The sequence below is a fragment of the Typopeltis vanoorti genome, chromosome 6 (assembly GCF_054136105.1).
Source record: "Typopeltis vanoorti isolate ZY-2024b chromosome 6, IOZ_Tvanoo_1.0, whole genome shotgun sequence".
Taxonomy (NCBI): domain Eukaryota; kingdom Metazoa; phylum Arthropoda; class Arachnida; order Uropygi; family Thelyphonidae; genus Typopeltis; species Typopeltis vanoorti.
Genome location: NC_143554.1, coordinates 116,440,916 through 116,464,549, shown reverse-complemented (window position 1 = coordinate 116,464,549; position 23,634 = coordinate 116,440,916). Strand labels below are relative to the sequence as shown.

At 36.8% G+C, this 23,634-nt stretch overlaps 1 protein-coding gene across 1 annotated transcript in view; it reads left to right on the top strand.

Moving 5' to 3' along the window:
• The first annotated feature begins 388 nt into the window (after positions 1 to 388).
• The window catches only part of LOC150105846 (lysosomal cobalamin transporter ABCD4-like), a 42,705-nt gene continuing 19,459 nt past the window's right edge, over positions 389 to 23,634 (top strand). The window contains exons 1-2 of the mRNA XM_090394376.1: positions 389 to 2,092; positions 8,548 to 8,890. Of these exons, the coding sequence (XP_090250502.1) occupies positions 928 to 2,092; positions 8,548 to 8,890 (1,508 nt within the window). The 5' untranslated portion in view covers positions 389 to 927. The remainder of the gene's footprint in view (positions 2,093 to 8,547; positions 8,891 to 23,634) is intronic.

The window sequence follows — 23,634 nt, the reverse complement described above, 5'->3', positions numbered from 1 at the left end:
TAACGTTTATTTAAAATAAAAAATTAAAAAAAAAGTAATTGAACTCACGATGCCTTCAGAAACATCGTTAGGAAGCAGTTTATCTATACACTTATCATTTTTGATGATAACTTAAAAAAAAAAAAAAACAGCGAAAATTTAAAATTCACTGTGCGGTAATTTGTTTTGTGGAAAATTCCTTATTACACAATTTTTTTAAAATCATTCATTTGACATAATCGTTTTGACTATTAAGTAAAACAAAAATCCTCTCTTTCCCTTGCTCTTAGACAGCTTTCCTTCTGAACAAAATTTGGACTTATCACATTGTTATAAGTGTCCCGAGTATGAGTACCTCTGTATGCATTGTTTAAATATTTACATGTTCGTACCTTGATCAGTTCGCGAGTGTATGATACATGATATTGTCGTAATTTTTCTATGCAAACTGGAAACTGTGTCCCTCTTGAATGGGATGCCAAATACATAGATCATTAATTGACAGGTGATGACACTCGTTAAAGAGTAATGGCAGAAGGTGATATAAACGAATCGTAACAAGTAAAAGCATAATCATTTATTTATCTTGGAAATAAAGATAAACATAACTGGACTAGTGAAGAATTTTGATTTTTTGGAATTTAGTTCTAGCTTAGTTACACTTCAAATTAAGAATACTTTGCAATAGAATTTATTAAAAAAAAAAAAAATCCTGAAGGATGTATGTTGGATATCAATGTATCATAAAACAATACCGTTTTGTGTTTCTTTAAAGTGAAGATGGTGTATTAGGAGTTAAACGAAAAAGCAACGTGCACTAGAGAAACATGTCATTTGTTAAGGATCGTCAAAAGTAGCAATTTTGAATATTATTTTGCAGTACATTGTGCTTTATAGTATTCATATATATATATATATATATATAAATATCGCACACAAAATTTTGTAATGGAGGATACATTGCCATTGTTTTCTGGTAAGGAGGTGGAGACCAAACATGAACTCTATTACTTTGATCTCTTTTCTCTGAAACGATTTTGGACTATATTTAAAATTCTTATGAATGAAAAAGCTAGTGCCTTGTTGTTTACTTATCTCATTGCTATAGCTCTATTGGAACAGTTTGTTATTTATTTTGTGGGCCTTATTTCCAGTGAATATTATAGAACACTTGCAGATAAGGATTGGATTGGATTTTGGGAACACACTATCAAATCTGTTGTTCTTATTATAGCAGTTGCTGTGGTTAAAAGTAGCAAGGACTATATCATTAATATGTTATATGTTGTGTGGCGTAAGATTTTATCCCAACATCTTCAGAGAAATTATTTACTTCATAATAACTTTTACAAATTAAATACTAGAAATACACATATTGACAATCCTGATCAACGTATCACACAGGATGTAGATAAGTTGTGTACTGCTATAAGTGGTGTGATTCCTGTAATTATAACATCTCCCTTCACGATATCATATTATACCTATTCATCTTATATGACAACTGGTTGGTTTGGTCCATGTGGTATATTTTTATTTTTTATAATTTCTGCAGTTATCAATAAAGTGCTACTGTCTCCGTTAGTTACATTAGTATTCCTTCAGGAAAAATACGAAGGATATTTTCGCTTCAAACATATGCACATCAGGGTTAATTCAGAACCAATAGCTTTCCAAGATGGTGCAAATTTAGAATATACTCAGGTATCAGAAAAACTAACCAACCTTGTAACTATTCAGCAAAAACTATATTTGAGGCAGTTTCCTTTAAACATAGCTGTTAATATGTTTGACTATTTTGGAAGTATCATAAGTTTTCTTCTTATTGCTGGACCTGTGTTTGCTGGAAAATACTCTGATATGTCAGCTGCAGATGTAAGTGCATTGATCAGTAAAAATGGTTTTGTTTCTATTTATTTAATATCATGCTTCAGTAATCTTGTTGATCTATCCACTACTTTTAGTAATGCTGCAGGTCTAACTCATCGTGTTGTTGAATTGCTTGAATACATGCAAAACACCTCTGGTGCAGCAAAGAATGGAGAGGAAAACAAAATTAAAACTGAAGGTGTGGTAGCCATAGTAACAAACAAGGAAGCTAAAGATATTGCAGGTAAGAATTGATGTAAATTTTATTTAGCTGAATGCTAACTTTTGTCCTGTATTCCTCTAATAGTTAATATGTTGATAATACAAATGTATATGCAAATCTTCTCCTTATATAAAATCAATTTTTTTTTTAATATCAGCAGATGATGGAAACCATTTTGTTATATTAACTGTTGTTTAAGTTATCCATAAAAACAGATGCCACCAAGGTGATCAACTAGGTGGCCAGGGGCCTTCAGAAAGTCGAGGATGGCTATATCAGATTGAGAGAAAATTTGTCAAGAGGCCAAAGTAAATCCAAAAGAGTTTTTTTTGTTATGTAGCAAGTAAGAGCAAAAATGACTCTGGTAGGATGATTTTAAGCAATGCTCATGGTAGGAAGGTGACAGAAGCAAAAGAAATAGTTGAGTTGTTCAGTGATCATTTTGCAAAAGTGTATCATTCAAGTTACAATTGCTGATGTCATAGAGATACATGTCAAAAAATTGAGATAGATGAAAAGGTGTTTAGCATATTGAAAAATATCTATGTAAGTGCAGCAGTGGGACTGGATAGCATATCAGCCTGTGTACTATGTGAATGTGCAAAAGAATCGACATTACCTTTGTTGAAGTTGGGCAGATAGGAATATGACTATAGCAGGCCAATGACTTTGTAAAGAGTAGGCGTCTCTCTTAGTAATTTATTCTTGCTACCACAGTCAATCCATGTACTCATCACTAAAGCTAAGGAAACAGTATCTGTTTGCTTAATTTTTATTATCATTCTCAGTTTATATATGTAAATTGAGAATATCATTAACATAGATTATAACTAGAATAGTTATTCTAGTTTATCTTTACAATTCCTTTTTTCTGTTGCATTGCTATGCAGTCATGAGAACAATATGATTGATTGTATTCTAAAGAATTATATTGTATTGGATGTGTTCTGTAATTTGGTATATTCTATAGATTAGATCCAATTAACAGACATAAAATACAGCACTTAGAGAAGTTTTAGTTGATTTAATTGTAATTTCAAACAGTGCCAATTTTTAAGTAGAACATAAGTTTCTGACCAAAACATATTCTGGATATGTAAACATGTACCAACATGAAATTTTCTAGCTTTTCCTGTGGGTCTCCTAGTTTCTGGCAGCAGGGTTGCTAATTATTAGGGCCCGGCTTGGTTGGCTGAGTGGTTAGCGTATCCGCTCTCCAGCCAAAAGGCTGTGGGTTTGAATCCTGCCATGGGCATGGATGTTTGTGATTGTTGGTGAAAATCTAGTGATGGTGATGGTGTGCGGTAGATGGCGTTGGTGTAGATGATGATGGTAGTTGCGGTTGGTGGAGACAGAGAGTTGTAGGATAGGTGCGTCCCCTTGATGAGTCTTTGGACTCCCTGAAGGTGTCATGTAATAATAATAATAATAATTATAATTATGATGCTCAAGTATGTTTTGTACTTTTCTTTTAGTTTTCATGAGATTTTATATACCTTTCAATTTTATCTCATTATCTAAATACTGAATATCAGTATTTAGATAATGCTGCATATCATATATTCTTTCTCTCATGAATGGTCTGATACTGTTTATGGTGAATGTTGAGCAGTTGACACATGAAAGAATAGTAACTTGTAGGAAATGACATTGTTGCCGCAATTGGTCTTGCATGAAATACTAAAATCTCCCAAACAGCTAGTAGTTTTGACAATAAACATCATGTGTGCACCATTCATTTTACATTAGGAATCAGCAACCATGGTATTTCTTACAGGTTGCCATTCTTCGTTTTTGCAAAATCTAGTCAGATCCATTTTAATATTGTTAGAGTTTTCATGTAATTTGGTCTTTTGTATACTTATTCACATTCCAGCCTTCCATTTGCTCTGGAGTAAGTAAAATTTATCTTTATATACTGTATTTATATTTATTTTTAAATTTATATTTAAAATTTATATTATAATTTTTATTTATATTATATAAATTCTATTATTATTTTATTCTATTATTTTATATTCTATTATATATTATTTTATATTATATTATTATATAATTATATGTATTAAATGATATTTATATTTATATTATACAGTCCCCCCCTTTTATCCATGGTGGATATATTCCAAGACCCCCCCTCCACATGGTTACCTGAAACCACGGATAGTACTGAACCCTATATTTTTCAACAAATTCAGTTCATCTACCTCAGTTCTCACATTAGTAACTGACAAAGTCACACTTGGATGATTTATCCTTGCAAAGTGATGATCACTTAGTAACTGAAGTATTTCTGTGTCACTTTCCTGCCATCAGCACTGAGTAAAGTTATCTTTCCATAATCAACCCTGCTTAGCTAATTTTCTCTCAAAATCTGCTTTATCATTCCTTACCATACTAGTTGCCCTTCTTGCTTGTGCTTTATATTGCTCATGAGCATGCTGATCGTCTTTTTGTTTATACAGTATTCCTTCCACAGTGCTTTCTTTTTTGCTTCTTTATATTGTTACTCCACTTAATCCCAACTTGGTTTATCCTTCTGACCCTGGGTATGCAGTCTAATATTGCCTCACTCAAACAATCCTTGACCGCTTCCCATGCACTAATGACATTCATTCTATGTAGCTTCTTATGCATGGCACTGTTTGAAGTTGCCACTCAGTTTGCCATAATTGCCAGCTTTTTAGTTCCACATGAACCCTTTCTTGATTGAAAATTCCACATGTTGAGCAACCTACCAGGACAAGACTGCATGGTCACTTTTCCTGATCAGAGGCAGAGTTGCTACTGTAGTTACAGATAGATCTTCTGATGCTGTTACCAGATCCAACACTCTCAAACCCTTGGTCCTCCCATCACATGCTGTTTCCCCTTGGTAACACAAAAGGCCATGTGCCCTTTTTCTCCTTCCAATCTGTATCTCCATAGTTGACGTCTCCCATGATAATTGCTTGGCCTGCACTAATTGTACTAATCTGCTAATTCATTTCATCCACATCTTCTTCTGAACCCTCAGGTCTACAGTAGCAACTGACAATATTTTTTGTCCTATTGGCCTCTCTCTTACACCAGACAGCCTCAAATGAACCATTTCCCTCAGCTTTACAATCATTCTTAACTTCTGTTTTTGCTAGTTGAAGTTCTTCAGCTGTCATTAATAATACTACTCATCCTCCTGCTCTATTTCTTCTATCTTCTTTGAAAATACAATATCCATTACATTCTATCCCTGTGACTACATAATTGTGTGTCAACCAGGTCTCGCCAATGTCAATAATTTTTGGCCAAGTTGAGCTGATGAATGCCAAAAACTCCTTTCTTACTGAATACTAAAGGAAGGTAAATGTGATGTCAGAGTATTGCCAATGATAAGGGATGAATTATGCCCTCTCACGGTGGAGAATCACAGTGGAAATAACACTAATGGCTATATGGTGTATTTAGTGGAATGTTGCTACAAACCAGAGAATATGAATGGTGATGAGTAGGAAATGTGTAGATAGACAATTTTAGCAAGGGCAAAGTGAGTGATCATTATGGGGGACTTTGACTATAGCAATATGAAGGCAGTGGAAACAAGATTCACTACTACTGAATTTTTGGATTTCTTGAGGGACAATGGTCTTAGGCAGCATGTGATGGAGGGAAGACAAGGATCATGAGTTTTAGATTTGGTTATAGTATCAGAGGATCTGATCATGACTGAGATGAGATGTCATTTACATGCCCTCAGTTGGTGAGAGTGACCATGTAATCCTGACTTGGAAGATGAATCAGGCATGTAGGGGTATCAGCACAGAAGGAATTGATCTGGAATTATAAGGCAGGGCAACTATCATAGAGAAACCACCTTGCAGCAGTCCAATGGATGAAAGAATTTGAAGGAAGAGGGATCAGTAGTGTATGCAAAATACTTAAGAACAAATTGTTGACAGCAATGGCAGATTGTATACCTTGAGTAAAGAAGATAAAGCAATTTGAAGTCAAATGGATGACAAGAGATATAAAAGATGACTTGCAGATGAAAAAAGAGTTTATTGAAGACATAAACAGAAATATGCAGAGAGCAGTTTCATGAGGAATATAAGACTCAGGTTGGGAAGGTGACTAGTAGTATTGTGAGAGGAGACTAGTACTGCAATCCAAGGAGAATCCCAAGGAATATTTTTGCTATGTGGTAAGTAGGAGAATAAATGATAGTGGAAGGATTTATTTCTGAATACTGAATGTCAGTAAGGCAGGGGACTAGATGGAATTTCACCTTGTTTTAAGGGAATGTGCTGTGGAACTGACTGTTACATTGACTTAGCTGTTTAATGAAAGTCTTGCAACAGGAAATGTTCCTGGAAAGGGGGAAGAAGATTAATATATTGCCACTGCATAAAGGTGGTGGTAGAATGGGGTATCAAACTATGGGCCTGTTTGTATTTCTTCTATAGTTGTTAAGATTTTTGAGAAATTGGTAAGAACTTGTATACAGAATTGGACAGTATTATTTATGCAGGCCAGAATGGGTTTGTTAAAGGGCACTCTTGTTTTAATAATCTGGTTACCTTTTACAATAGTGACAAGAGCAGTGGATAAGGGTAAGGCATATACTCATTTTTTTTTCCAAAGGCATTTGACAAAGTGCCACATGACAGGTTGGTTTTTAAGTTACAAACACATGGATTTGGATATCAGGTTAGCAGTTTAGGTAACTGGCTTTCTGATAGATATCGGAGAGTTTTATATGAGGAAACAGTATCAGGGAGTAGGAAGGTTACAAGTGAAGTTCCACAGCATTGCTACCAGGACTATTACTGTTCAGTCTCTTTATGTTAATGATTATTGTCACAGGGAGATATTCATTTGTTTGCAGATGATGTGAAGCTTGGGAGAATTATTAGTATTAGTGCTGATGTTTTGACCCTTCAAGAAGATTTGAATAAGCTGGAAAGGTGGACAAATGAATGCGAATATCAGTTTAATGCAACTGAATGCAAGATTGATTTTGAAATTTGGGATCCACAAATGGGATGCTTCCTACTCACTTGGTAAAGTTATGCCAGAAGAAGCAAGGGATCTTAGTTTGATTGTAAATAGCAATTTGAAATACAGAGGACATATTGCAAAGCTTGTGAAGACATCTCTGAGAATTGCTGCAATATTGAGGAGGACATTGACCATGAGCAATAAAAGTGTGGTTGTCTCAAAGCCGATCTAACTACATCTGGATTTCTGTGCTTAGATCTAGTCACTGGGATTTGAAGTAGATGAAAGTAACTTTGCACCCTTGGAGAGGGTGTAAAGACAGAAAACAAAAATGATATCTGGACTGTACAGTGTTGATTATGAGGATAGACTGAGGACATGCAGATTGCAGAGTTTCATGGATATAAGACAAAGGGGGGGATGTGATTGAGATTAAGTTATTGAAGAATTATCATATTAATACTGAGGAGATTTTTCATGCAGCAGTTCTCCCAAATGGTGGATGAGTTTAAGAGTGATACAGTAGACTTTGTATTGACTAGTGTTGTGACTCCCTGGAGGTCCAGAAGAAATAATAATATTAATAAGCATTACCATAAAAATGCATGATAGAGGAACTATTTCCTGAGGAATGGTTATGATTAGTAACTGTAAAAGTTGTAAAAGATTGAAATACGTAAGTGTACTTTAATGATACACCAGTCCAGGAAGTATTGCTTGGTTGAACTTATTTGGTAAGAATTAACCTGAGCAAGTTATTATTTATGCTGTATGAATGAGAGGCTTTGAGCCATGGTTGTTCATAGATGGGAACCTTGAAGTACTTTTTTTAAAAATATACTTAAACTTACCTTTAAGTCTTAAAGTTTTATATCTAGATATGCCATTGAAACTTCCTGTCAACAACACAGCCTATTTCATAATTGATGATTACAAAGGAATTATCATTTGATGATGTCATGAATTTATTTATTGTGGACATTTGCATTCAACAGTTAATGTATCTTATTTGTCATATTGTTCTTGATGTTCATAGTCCCTTCTTGTGATGCATTCCACTGACCAAATACTTTCCAAATAAAAAATTGTTCCATACTCCTTTGTTCACTATAGTAATAGTATAGTGAACTGGATGAAAGTAATAGTGTAGTCTCTTTCTTCCTCTCTGTACTAATCTGGTAAAATTCTTTCATTAACTTAAATGTGTTAATGATATCACCTCTCTTTTACTTATACTACTTAATTTCTACAGTTGTCATTTCGTCTCCTCACCATTAACATCCAGAGTCTTGATATTACCTGATATTACTTTAGTCATTCATTGCTGGAATGAATGAATTCAGAGTTTCCTTATCACCACAGAAATCAGACAACCAAAAGAGAAATAGATTTTCTGTTGTAATGTATTTTATCACAAGACTGCTATATTTGTTGTATTTCATTAATAATAATATTTAAGTTACTTATGAAGAATTTAACTCCACTCTTATTATTCTTTATAGATGGTGACATACTCCTGGAACTTACCAACCTAACATATAGTGTTCCTGGACAGAGCTTGCCCCTTGTATCTCAGATTTGCCTTCATATTTCTAAAGGTACCAACTTGCTAGTAACAGGAAGTAGTGGAAGTGGCAAGACATCTCTTTTGAGAGTAATTAAACAGCTTTGGTCTTCTCTTTCTGGTGAAATACATATAGGGCTCCCAAATATTCCATCTAGTTTCTTTATTTTATCCCAAAAACCAGTGTTAGCTGATGGCAGTCTGAGACAGCAAATAGTTTATCCATTAGAAGTCTCTCCTGGCAAGGAATTTGATGAAGAGGAAGATAATGCAATAATAAAGTAAGAAATAATTTTCATAATCATCAAACACAACATTGTTAAATTGAATATGAATTAACTGGAGAATATTCTGTTCACATAAAGAAACCTGCATATATTTGTATATTGCAACTGAATAAGCATGTTTCCTGATTAGAAGAAATGTCATTTAAGCTCTCCAGGTCAGTGGTTTGTACTCTAAAATCTATTTTAGACTAGCAGCATTTTTATAAACATGCTTCATTCACAGTGTGATCATTCAGATTTTGTTACACAGGCTTTTTTTTTTTGTTACTCATAGATAATTTTGTTATCTATGATTAGATATAGTGCCTATATCTACTCATAGTGTAGATATAGTGCCTGTGTAACACGCAAATGACATTAGCCATTTGGTTGAAAAGACTTGGATTTGAATCTTATCTAGAACAAGAAGAATATTTTAAAACTTTTCAGCCGAATGTGATTGGTTGGTTTTAATAATGATAGCAGGAAATAAGTGGAAGGAAGTTTAAGTTAGAATCACCAAATCACCATCTCAGGAGTGGTGGTAAACGTATTGGAAAAGTTGGTTAAAGACAAAATTCAAGAATGGGTGGATCAGGATATGATACTCTATAGAGGCCAACATGGTTTTGTTAAAGATAGATCCTGCCTTAGCAATCTATTAACTTTTCATAATAGAATGACATCTGAGTTAGACAAAGGAACTGGCTACACAGTGGTACTTCTGGATTTTGCTAAGGCTTTTGACATGATACCCCATGGAACACTGTTACGCAAATTGGAGCAGATGGGAATGGATACTAAATTGGTGATATGGATAGGAGAATGGCTCGTGGAGAGATACCAGAAGGTGGTGTATGGAGGAGCCGAGTCCAGGATGAGGCAGGTGACCAGTGGTGTGCCTCAGGGCTCTGTGCTTGGGCCATTGTTGTTTAATTTGTATATAAATGATATAGGAAATGGTTTACAGGGAGTTATTCAGTTGTTTGCTGATGATGCAAAGTTGGGTAGTGCAATAAAAAATCAAGCTGATGTTGAAAGTTTGCAGGATGATTTAAATAAGCTGGTAGAATGGGCAAAAGGTAATGGATGTCAGTTCAATGTGGAAAAGTGTAAAGTCATGCATTTTGGGATTAAAAGCTTACCAGCTGTGTGCTACATTGATGGAACAGTACTCCAAGAGATTGATGAGGCTAGGGACTTAGGGGTGTTGGTAGATAGGGAGATGAAGTTCAAGGGACACATTGCTAAGGTGTCCAAGATTGCACATAGGATTACTTGGTTGTTGAGGAACACACTGACATCCAGAGATAAAGAGGTTATTATGCCCCTTTATAAAGTGTTGATACTTCCACATTTGGATTACTGTGCTGAGGTCTGGTCACCTGGATTCCATGGAGATGAAGAGACTGTGGAGATAGTGGCGCACTCAGGATTTAATCTTGGAGGGGGCCGAGTTGAGTAGACGTTTTGCGAATACACTACACATCGCATACGACCTATAACTGAGCATCTGCAGTGATCGCTAATTCATAAGTAGCACACAACATAAATAAAAAAAAAGAATTTTAATTAGGAAAAGATTTTTGGAAATTTTTCTAGTGTTTTTTCCTTTTCTTTGGGGGATGCCCGGGGCCCTTGCCCCCCCCCCCCCCCTTGGGTGCGCCACTGTGTGGAGAGGGTTCAGAGAAGAGTGACTAAGTTGGTGAGTGATGTAAAAAATGCTCCCTACATTAATAGATTGAGAGCTTGTGGATTGCAGAGGTTGGTTGATAGGCAGAAAAGAGGGGATATGATAGAAACATTTAAATTACTGAAAGGTTTTTATTGGATTGATGCGAGGGAAATGTTTCAGCTGTATGATAGTGATGGAAGAACAAGAGGTCATCCCTGGAAATTAAAGAAGAGTGTGGTTAACAAGGGTGTGATAACAAGGATTTTTTGTCTGGAGGGTGGAGAACGAGTGGAATTCATTGCCTGACTTAGTTGTGAGCTCTTTGTCTGTAAAGGAATTCAAGAAGAGATATGACAGATATTGTTTTGTTAGTTTGGGTCTCCTGCAATGAGTCTACTGACTCCATGGAGATACCTGTAATAATAATAACGTAAAGTGGTATGTAAGTTAGAATAAGCTAGGTTAAGAAGGGATGAAAAAATCATGTGCTTGGCAAATTAATCAATGATCAGAAAGAGGTTTAGGTTCAACCGGCCAAATATGTAGCAGCCCCGATTTAGTGTTAGTAAGATGTTGGACGCCATTGCTGCATACATATGGCTGAAATTATACATCAGAGGCCATAGATGGTAAGATGCATGACCAAGTCATACTTCACATCCATTGAGAATGGAATGCTATTAGGTTCTTGATGTGGGGTGATGACTGAATCCCTCTAAGTCAGAATCCCGTCTAGCCACCGTAATGATACGTTCGTATCTCGCACATTGAAAGGCATTGCTAGCTGGAGTTGCTTTTGTACTGTTATGGTGTCATCACTCTGGTGGTGATGAGGCCACTAGAACAGAAGCATCAAGGCAGCTGTTGAGACTATGCTGCTGTTTCTTACACCTTATCATTCAGGTGTGATGTGTGTGGCACCAAATCATCTGCAGATGACCTAAGTACTGATTTGGGTGTCGTGCTTAGAAGAACAGCCACCATACTGCAATCTATTGAGATTCATTCTCTGATCGAGACTCAACCAATACACAACCTTATTGTTGAAAGTTTTTTCACTTGGTTATAAATTAAATTAAAGATACCAATAAAGATTACAATAAAGATACCCATAACACAAAGCACAAGCACACATCCTTTAGAATGTGTAGGATCTGGTCTTGGTAGTGGGGAGGCCACTACCCAGACCTTTTATTGAGATCTCATCAGTGGGAGCTGAATTCAGAAGAGATACTAAGGTTGAAGTAATGCAAAAGTAAAGGATGTGTGCTTTGTATTATGGGGTACTAAGGCATTTAATGTATTCATTAATGAAGTCACTAGGCTCTGTATACAAGTAGCCTAGTCACGAATATACTAGATGTGTAAAAACTTTGTTTGTTTACACTTGAATAAAGGATTAAGCAAGTATATAATTTCTTGCCATCTTTAATTTAATTTATAACAAAGTGAAAAATCTTTCAACAAATAGTTGAAAGCCAGAGTATTTTAATAATAAGGTGTGACACCTTTTCACTACTTGTATATGGGAAATATATAAATTCTGCATTGCTTCAACCCATTGAGTGGTTATTGCCAAGTGTTTATATATGTGATCAGTGATTTAAATAGTTGTTATGATTTTCTAAAGAAAAGTTTATTTTGTAAAATATTTGCTACTGATGCTGGTAGATCGATTTGATCTACGGGATATTTATATATAGAGGTAAGTGTTCTTCATTCTGTGAAACATTTACTACCTTTGCTGGTAGATCGACTTGATCTACGGGATATTTACATTGGGCTCTAGGTCCCACTTCTCAAACTTTATTTTAATAGAGTTGTTGCCTTCTGTTAATCATGACAAAACCTCTCAATGAAGGCATATTTGAAGAAGTTTACAAAGAATTCCTAAGATTAGGAAAACTTTTGAGCGACAACTGGCCAGGGAAAGTAAAGCTCTTAGATACATTCCCCCCTACAGCAGTCACAGAAGATAGGATGGATGATTCTAATGAAGGAAGTATGTTGACTGAACCAGAATCAAGTCACTCCACGAATACAGAGAATGCTGCATCTCAGGAGAATACTCCGCAGTTTGTGAAAACCAACACAGAATTTCAAACAGTCAAAAAGAAAAGGAAAATCTCCTCTACTGCAGATACACCCAAAACAGTGGAGATAGAACCAGATAATGTAATTAAAGAAAGGGTACCCCCAGTCGTCCTAAGGGCCAAGGAGCACTGGACGTCCGTTGCATCCACACTGAAATCTTCAGATATCACCTTCATTAAAGCCACAAACACAGAAGAAGGGATTCGCATACAACCTAAAACATCATCAGATTACAGAAAAATGACCAAATTTCTAGACGACAACAACTTGCCATATCACACTTTTGCACTCAACAGTGAAAAAAATTTAAAAGTAGTGTTAAGGGGAGTAACTGAAACATTACAAATAGAAGACCTCACTGCAGACCTCCAACTTAAGGGATTTAGCCCAATTAAAGTCAGCCGAATGCGGAGGGCTGATAAAACACCCTATCGTCTAATTCTAGTGGAAATAAGCAAAGACCAAAATCATATATACAATCTCCAAACCATCTGTGATCTAGTCATAAAAGTTGAGGCATTGAAACACAAATCAACTACAACCCAGTGCCATAGATGCCAGAAGATTGGGCATGCCCAACGATGCTGCAAGGCTGAATTTCGTTGCGTTAAATGTGGTGGCAAACATGCATCAAATGAATGCCATAAACCTCGTACACTTCCAGCAAAGTGTGCAAACTGCGGAGGACCACACCCTGCAAACTATAGGGGCTGTATAGCATTTCCTCAAAACCAAAAATTACAACTCAAAACCAGTAAACCTCTTCAAGAACAAGCGTCTTCCCATCAAACCATAGTCTCCACAACGGATGGAAGATCGTATGCTGAAGTTACAAGATCAACCTTCCAAAAAGACCCAAAACCAAAGCAGTCACAGCAAACCAACAAACCTATCCTACTGAACATAACAAGCCACTTAGGTGAAATGCTTGCTGAACTCCAACAAACCAACCCAACTCAAGAAGCCAAAGATATCATCTTAAGGCATACACAATCACTCTTTATGGAAATTCTTAATGGATAAATCTAAAAGAAAACCGAAATCATTACAAATTGTTTCATGGAATGCAAATGGTTTATCTATCAAATTACAGGAGCTGCAGGAGTTTTCAGCAGAAACTCAAGCAGACATCATCCTCATAAATGAAACACATCTTCGTCCAAGTGACAAAATCAGAATCAATAGTTATAGCACTTACCGAACAGACAGATGCTTTGCTAGAGGTGGAGGCACTGCCATCTTTGTGAAAAGTAACATAAAACATAATTCAATAGCAGAACCCCAAACAGAACACATGGAAACTACAGGAATAGAAATACATATGGAAAATACAAGCAGCATTACGATATATGCAGCCTACAACCCCCCAAATAAAAAACTCCTTGAATCTGACTTAGAGGTGATACTAAATACAGGCAGAGCAGTGATTATAGCCGGAGATCTTAATGCCAAACACTCAGTCTGGAATAGCAGAAACTCAAATATTAATGGAAGAATACTCAACTCTTACACCACTTCAAGAAATATAACAGTAATAGGACCCACTGAACCCACACATTATGGAGCTACCGGTCGTCCTGATGTACTAGATATAGCTATATTAAAAAACATAGCGCACAGCTATCAGATACAAGCAATCAACGACTTAAGTTCTGATCATAACCCCATCATATTACAACTAGGCACCATACAAGATATAACAGAAAACACCACCGCATTTATAAATTGGAAACAACTTCCCTCAGCCTTCCAGGAAAACCTTGGTCCAATACCGCATATAACATCTGCTGAAGATGTAGAAAAAGCAGTGAAGACTCTTGAAAAACAACTGCTGACAGCTATAACGCAGGTAACAAATATAACCAAATGTACACCATCAAATAAACTTCCACAGGATATAAAACGTCTTATCCAAGAGAAAAACAGATTAAGAAGACAATATCAGAGAACAATGGACCCAGCGGATAAACAAGCAGTCAATAGAGCAACAAACCAGGTTCGATATGCCCTAAAGGACCACCGTAACCAACTCTGGAATAACAAAATTCTCCAATTAAACACAGAGGATCAATCAATATGGAAAATGATGAAATCACTCCGTTCAAAGCGTTTTACATTTCCTCCAATCCAAGGTGAATCTAATGTTGTCTACAACGACGAGGAAAAAGCTGAAGCATTTGCTGACAGTTTAGAAAAACAATGCAGCCCCAATTATATCAATACAGATATAAATTTCATAAGTAAAATTCACACCCAAGTGCGTAAAATAACTCAAAATGCCTCATTCCAATCCAATAACAAATCCGTATCACCAACAGAAGTATATGAGATTTTAAGAAAACTAAATAACAAAAAGGCTCCAGGTCCAGATGGAATAACAAATAAGGTACTCAAGTTACTTCCTCGCAAAGGGGTTATGCATCTAGTAGCCATCATTAATGCCATCTTCCGGCTAAATTATTTCCCACAACGATGGAAAATTGCCGACGTTTTCCTAATTCCCAAACCTGGGAAAAATACACAGTTCCCTGTAAATTACAGACCAATCAGCCTTCTTTCATGCATAGGTAAGATAGCCGAACGTGCTATTCTCACACGACTTCAAGAGGCAACAGATATCAACCATATAATTCAAGATGAACAATTCGGCTTTAGGAAATATCACTCCACAACGCTACAAATTTATAGAGTTATCGAACATATAACCCAAGGGTATGAATGGCACCAACACACTGGCGCAGTTTTTCTAGACATCACTCAAGCATTTGATAGAGTATGGCATCATGGACTAATTTTTAAACTACACGAAGTTGGTATTCCATTGCCACTAGTGCTACTTATCAAATCATATCTACACAACAGAAAATTTAAAATAAAACTCAACGGTATCAGATCCACGGAGAGGAGAATCACTGCCGGAGTGCCTCAAGGCTCTCTACTATCTCCCCTACTCTTCTCCATATACATGGCAGATCTCCCCAAACTGTCTCCAGCTATCACTGCTCTGTATGCCGACGATACAATCATTATAGCCAGATCTCTCCGTCCACACCTGGCCACAATCAAGCTGCAGAGAGCAGTCAATGAATTGGAGGATTGGTATACCAAGTGGCGTATCGCAATTAATCCAAACAAAAGCTCTGCAGTACTTTTCACCAGACGTAAGGCAGAACCGAATACAAGCATACAAATGTTTGGTAAAATCATCCCTTGGCGCAATTCTACCAAATATCTGGGAATTCATCTTGATAGACGTCTAAACTTCAAGTCACATATGGATAGTGTTACCACTAAGGCAAGTCAGACTATAGCACAGCTATATCCACTTTTGAACAGGAACAGCTTCCTAAGCATAAGCAACAAAATCTTACTTTTCAAATCGGTAATCAGACCGCAACTAACTTATGCCTCTCCAACCTGGGGTCACACGACTAAAAGCAACATCAACAGACTTCAGATAATACAGAATAAATGCCTAAGAATGGCATTTAATGCCCCATGGTTCATCAGAAACATCCAGTTACATCAAGAAGCCAATCTTCCAGATATTAAGACCTACATGACAAACATTGCAGAGAAATTCTTCACAATCACGGATAATCACCCAAATCAGTTAGTTCGACAGGCAGCGGACTACAAGCCCTCAGATCGTTTCAAACATAAAAAACCGAAATCCTCCATCGCAAGAGAAAGCTGATACAGCCTCAATGCTCACAATGAGCGGGTAAATTACCCACAATAATCTCATCACCCACAATATAAAATCCAGATGAAGGGATAAAGAGTCAAGGACTCAGTCCATCAACCAATTAAGTTCAAGTTCAAACCCATTGAGTGGTGAGAAGAATCAATCGACCGTGAGATGCGGTGATTGATTCATTCAATCCAATACCCTTGGAGGGTAATGGATGGCAATGCTGTAGCCAATGAGGTTCTAACTGAGGCTCGGCTATTGCTGTTACCCTCCTGCCATGATCAGAGCTTTAATTGCTCAATAACACCTTATCCCTACGCTGTCCTCTACAGATAACGGGGAATATGAAAAGCATTCTTGCTTCGCCCCTTTAAACCAGTCCTTATAAGGATAAGGAACCCATTGAGTGGAGCTGAAAAAACTCCTGGAGTTGCCCATGTCAGAAGTGATAAATTTGGTGATCCTTTGGGTTGCTCAGTGAGCATGGTTCTTCTTGGTGGTACGACCGAGTGGGCCACTGCTGAGTAATGAGTTAAATGATCCTTTGGGTTGCTCATTGATTGGGGTGATCTGAGGGATTATCTGAGTTTTTGGAGAAAGCCTGCCCTTGAAAAGTAATAATGTTTGTCTTTGTGTTTGCTTGCTTCCTGGGGAGTAGAGAGGCTCTGCTTGGTGGCAGGTTTTTGCTTGTCATGAGTTGTGCCACTGCTGAGTTTCCTGTCCTGGAGTGATGAGTTTAGTAGTGATCCTTTAAGATGAAATTTAGAGTAATCTTGTAGATCACTCAGAGTTTTTAGAGAGGTATTTCCACACTTTAACATATCTTAATAAAGGTTGGAACTGGTCTGAGTAGTGACCTTCTCATAATTCACTAAAAGGACATGTGCTTTGCATTATGAGATACTGAGGCGGTTAATGTTGAGGTCACTAGCCTCTACATACAAGTAGCCTAGTTGTGAAGATACTTAACATGCATTTGAATAAATAATTAAACAAGAATATCATTTCTTATCATCTTTAATTTTACACAACCCTATTGGTGTAAGAGAGTTGATTAACTCCTGTTAATTTGTATTGAATTTCACGTTTCTACAGAAATAGAAACGTGAAAAGAACCGAAAAGCAAAGAGATTAATTGCAGCTATTTTAAACATACATGAATGTAAAAATTGAAATGATGATTATAATAATAATTAATAGGTTTGATTACTATGTGAGGTTTAAAAAACCTGCCATCCAGTTTCATCTAAATGAGCAAGTATGTGCTAGTAATTTGGAACTTGGAGCACGGAATAGCAGTTTGCTCTGAAACCACACCTCCCTATCCATTTTAATGGTACAACATAATCAGATATAAAGCTGGCTGGAATATAGCCCAGTTATTCAAGGTTCATGTTGGTTTTAGTAATAAATCATTGCAAACAGTGAAATGCATGTACTAGAACAATCTTAATCTCAGAATGCATGCCATTAACATGAGAAACATCAGTGGAAAAGAGGTGAAGTTGATAGAGGAATTACAGAAATATCATGTCTGCATGCATAATTGGTGTTACCGATAGTAAGAGGACCAAAGCAAGTGAGATTCTTCTAAATAAGAAATAAAAGATGATTTATTAAGAAACTAGGAATTGGGGGGGGGGGAGGTAGTTTTAGTATTCAGCTAAACTTGAAGATAGTTTTAAGCAGAGTGATGTGGGTGAATTTAAAAATGGAAAATTGGATATTAAAATTATAAACAGTCTCAACAGAGCCTCTAGTTAGGAAGAATGTAAGTCCATAGAGAGGATAATGGATAGTTTGTTAACGATGAATTTCTATTAGCATAGCATTATTCCTTTAGTTTGGGACTTTATCATAATCAAATTCCTGATATTTACCCTCACGTGGCATACAGAATACTATGACAGTAGTACATAAAGAGTTTAAATTATTGCTAACTTTCTACTGACAGTTTTCCTCCCAGTTAGTCTGTTATCTGACCAGGACACCAGTACCATTAGATCTGACATTTCATTGTCTAAAGCACTTCTATTTGTATCAAGCCACCTAGATTGTGGTCTTGCCCTGTGTCTTTTTCATGGCATCCTGGCATAAAATGCCTGTTTTGCTAACCTTTCTCATTCTGTTTGTGACCTCTATCAGTTGATATCTCTGGTAACGTTCCTGAATGCTAACATCACATTCCTTCTAACATCTTCATTTTAATATGATTGAAACTTTTTTTTTTAGTAGTTATAGTGTTGTTTGCCATAGTGAATGTCCACTGTATAAAGAAAAAGAAATGCAAACATGAGTTTCTAACCCAACTCTCAGATTTTTTTAAATTGATTTTCTCAAACTTGTGTACTGCTAATTTTGTGCTCTCTCTCTCTCTCTCTCTCTCTCTCTTGTTCCATTGAGCTGGCTTCCCATAATACCTGGATAACTGTTAATATTTTATTCTGCAGTTTCATTAGCAATCGTATATAATAAGTGAAATGATTTACTAAGAAAACATTAGATATTTTCCTGCTATATTAGTATTCATCTTTTCAGTGCCAATTTTCATTTAAAATTTGTTACAGCAGGTTTTGTTTAGTTAAAGAGCCTTGAATTTGGATTTTTATGAAAGATTTATTCAAGAAGATAACATTATTTAAGTGGAATAAAGAACTGAGCATAATATCTCTCATTCTGATTCTTCTTCTTCTTCAGCAGCTTCTCCCACTTAAGTGGGGTCACTGTTTATTATGAGTCTCCTCCACACCTTCCTGTCTTGGGCTGTCACCACATCCAAGTTCTTCATCTTCAAGTCCTCTTCTACCAGCTCCCTCCATCTCTTCTTTGGCCGCCCACGCTTCCGCCTTCCTTGCACATCCATCTGCATGACCCTTCTTCCCACATATTCGTCCTCCCTCCTCATCACATGACCAAACCATCTCAACCTTGCCTCCTGTATTTTCGCTCCTAAGTTCGTAACTTTCACTGTTCCCCTGACATAGTCATTTCTCAGATGATCCTTTCTGGTCACACCGCACATCCACCTAAGCATTCTCATCTCTGCTACTTCCATCCTGCTAATGTTATTTTTCCTCAGGGCCACAGTTTCTATAGCATATGTCATAGCTGGCCTCACTACTGTCCTATAAATTTTGCCTTTCAGATTGATCGGCACCCTCTTATCACATAACACTCCAGCCATCTCCCTCCAGTTCCTCCAACCTGCTTGTATCCTGCATCCCACTTCCTTCTCACCTCCTCCATCTTCTTCCACTGTCGAACCTAAGTATCTAAAGTCTCTCACCTTCCTGATGACATTTCCTTCCAGCTCCAGGTCTGTCTCCTGGCCACCGCCCGCTGCGCAACACATATACTCTGTCTTACTTCTGCTCAGTCTCATACCTCTCTCTTCCAGTACTTTTCTCCATCTTTCCAGTTTAGTTTCCGCTTCTTCTCTTGAATCTACACACAGCAAGATGTCATCTGCATACAACATTGTCCAAGGTGCATCTTCTCTCACCTCCTCTGTTACCACCTCCATCACAATATTAAACAGAAACGGACTTAATGCTGACCCTTGATGCAAGCCAACTGTTACTTGAAAACTTTCTGTCTGTCCCAAACAGGTCCGAACACTTGTCTTCACATTTCTGTACATTTCCTGCACCAACCTGACATATTTCTCCGGCACCTTCTTCTCCCTCAGACACCTCCAGACTTCTTGCCTTGGCACTCTATCGTATGCTTTCTCCAGATCAATAAATACCAGATGTAGCTCCCTTTGTTTCTCTCGATATTTTTCCATCATCTGTCGTAACCCAAAGATAGCATCTGTTGTTGATCTTCCAGGCATGAAGCCAAATTGTTCCTTTGCAATCTCCACCTCCTCCCTCAATCTACCATCAAGAACCCTTTCTAGGATCTTCATTATGTGGGACATCAACTTTATTCCTCTGTAATTTTTACAGTCTTGTGCATCCCCTTTACCCTTGTAGATGGGAACAAGAATATTCTCCCTCCATTCCTCGGGTATATTTTCCTGTTGGCAAACTTTCATGAACAGGTCCCACAGCAGGTCAATTCCCTCTTCCCCCAGTGCCTTCCATGCCTCCACTGGAATTTTGTCGGGGCCCACCGCTTTTCCATTCCTCATCCTCTTCATGGCCTCCGTCACTTCCATTCTACTGATGTTCTGCACCATCCCCTCAGAAGGCTGCCCATCTACTCTGTGAGTCCTTGCATTTTCCTCATTCAGAAGTCCCTCAAAGTATATTTTCCATCTGTTTCTTATGTCCACATCCCTCTATAATACTCTTCCTTCAGCATCTTTGATCTGCCTCACATGTAAGATGTCCTTAGCTGCTTTATTTCTACATTTTGCTAGTTGGTAAATTTTTCTCTGTCCTTCCTTTGTTTCTAATTGATCATACAGATCTTGATATGCCATGACCTTCGCCTGTGCCACAACTCTCTTGGCTTCTTGCTTTCTCTCTTTGTACACCTCTCTGTCCTCTTCCACTCTTGACTCATCCCACTTCTGCTTTGCCTTCCTCTTAGCTGTCACTGCCACTTGTACATCATTATTCCACCACCAACCCTCCTTCTGCTCTCTAATCTTTCCAGATGTCTCACCAAGCACCTCGATTGCACAGCTCAGGATTACTTTTGAATTATGTTTCCACCAATCTTGTACACTTTCCAGTCCATCCGAAATCCTCTCTAACACTCTCTCCCTAAAATGATTCCTCACACTCTCTTCTTTTAAGCGAAACCACTTAATTGTCTTCATCCCATGGCAACCAGAAGTTCTTATCTTCGATCTTAATTTAAAGTCTGCGCACAGCAGTCGGTGTTGTTGTGCTACCTGATCTGTTGGAATTACCTTACAATTTTTCACAACCTTAAGATGTTTTCTTCTAGTCAAAATGTAGTCAATTTGTGAGCTGTTGTTACCACTTCTAAATGTTATCAAATGTTCTTCCCTCTTGAAGAAAAACGAGTTCACAATTGCCAGATCAAACGCTACTGCAAAGTCCACAACCCTCTCTCCTTCCTGGTTCATCATTCCCACTCCGTGGCCACCATGCACCCTTTCACAGTCTCTATTCTGTCTTCCTATGTGCCCGTTCAAGTCTCCTCCGACAATCACCATCTCATTTTCTTCCAATTCCCTCATTTCTTCATCTAACACGTTCCAGAACTCATCTTTTTCCTCTGCTGTACAACCAACTTGCGGGGCATATACACATAATACGACCACCCGCTCTTCTCCAAGACCCAATTTCATTCGCATGATCCTGTCGTTCCTTCTACCCACGTCCAGTACTTCACCCTTCATTCTGCCACACACCACAATTCCTACACCATTTATATCTCTCTCATTCTGATAATAGGTTTAATTTCTCTTTCCATAGTAATGTGATCCATTCTTCAATTATGCCCAGCTGTATATTACTCTATATAAGCTGACCTTTATATTATGCAGTTTTAGGGTTTTGAGAGCCCCCCCCCCTTTGTACCTTATCATAAGCCTTTTTGAGATCTTCAAAACTTAAATTCAGATTCTTATATTGTATTTTTTCATCATTTTTCTTAAGGTAATGTGACAACCTTTATTTTCTTAACCAAGCCTTGCTTTTCCCCAGGTTTCTCTTGGGCAATTTTTTTTAGCATCTTTTACAAATATGTATATATAGATCTTACGTAAGGCACTCAATAACAGAATTCTTGTATTCATCCCTAGAAAATAACCTCTTTCCTGTTTTTCCTTAACCTTAACCGTATGTGGTTACGTTTTGTATGATATATTTGCAGTCTGGTCTCACTCGGAGTCAGAATTACTTCAGTTTCTGGAAAAAATAAACTCTTTGTACTCCCTTATCAAGTTAACTCCCTTATTGAATGTAAATCCAATAATCATCTTCCCTTCTTGGATATATAATTAACAATTCAAAATCATACAGGTCATGTTGCATTTTCAATTTATTGCAAACCAGCCTTTATTGGCAGATACATTACTTCATAGAAGATAGGTATTATCAAGAGCTCATTCATCATAGAAGATAGGTATTATCAAGAACTCATATGATCTGCTCTTCTGAATCCTTTTTGTTAGATGAACTAAATAAAATTAAAAGCAATCTGATGTCTAATGGATACAACAAAACTATCATTAAAAAAATTATTTATAATTATCCGTCTACCAGACTACAATCTGATGTGAAAAAAATTTCAATTTCCTACCTTAAAGGAACCTCCGAACAAATAGCATAAATAGTATGTATTCTTCACAAATTCAATCAATATGATTCCTTCAAACCAGCTTGGAAACTGTCTTCTTTCTTACCATCTATAAAGGATACATTACTACCTCTCTCTCCTAACTAAGTGTATATCACATACCCTGCTCATGTCATCTTTTCTATTTTGAACATTCTGGCCACTCTGCTGTGATTAGAATGCAAGACTATATTGCATTTATGGAATCTGACAAGTCCAGCCTTACTGCTCATGCTGTTGACACTAGGCACAGAGTTCTTTGGAACCAAAAATTCTTCATTCCAGCAGGTTCATATTGATGATCTTTTCCTTGAAATATGGGATGCTATGAACTAGTACAAACCTTAACCACTTTGACTGTATGTCAATCTCTAAGTTTTGGGAAACTATTATTATTAATTGTTCATAATGTTTTTTATTTTTATTTATTTTATTTTTATATCTGCACAACTTTTACAATTCTTCCTTTGAACTCTAATAGTGTAATCCTATCACCTCAACTGTGACCGAGGCACTTGCTTAATGACTAATTTTTTTGATTCATGTTTTGAATGTAGCTACTGGTCTGTCTTCCTAATGATGTCCATGTTAAATTGGATGATATATATCAGTTTTTGAATAAAATTCTATTTTTTTACAGTTGTGAAAGTTTCTATAAATATTTCTATAAAACAATATAAGGATACTATTACAGTACTATCCAATTAAGTGTACATTATTACTAATCTCCTCTCAACAGTTTCTCTCCAAATTTGTCTATCACTTGTCAGCACTGCAGTATTATCAGATCTTGTATTTCTTTCTTCTAGGAACACTTGACTGCATCAATCACCTCTGAACTTAGTCTTTCTCATAATCTTTTTCCTGCTATCTTGGCATCAAATACCTGTCTTACTAACATTTTCTCTTGCATTCTGTTTTGTGATTGCACCCTTAGGTTAGCTCTGATCACACATTCTTGAATGCTAACAATATCAAGTTCTTTTTATATATATATATATATATATATATATATATGATGATGGTGTTATTGAT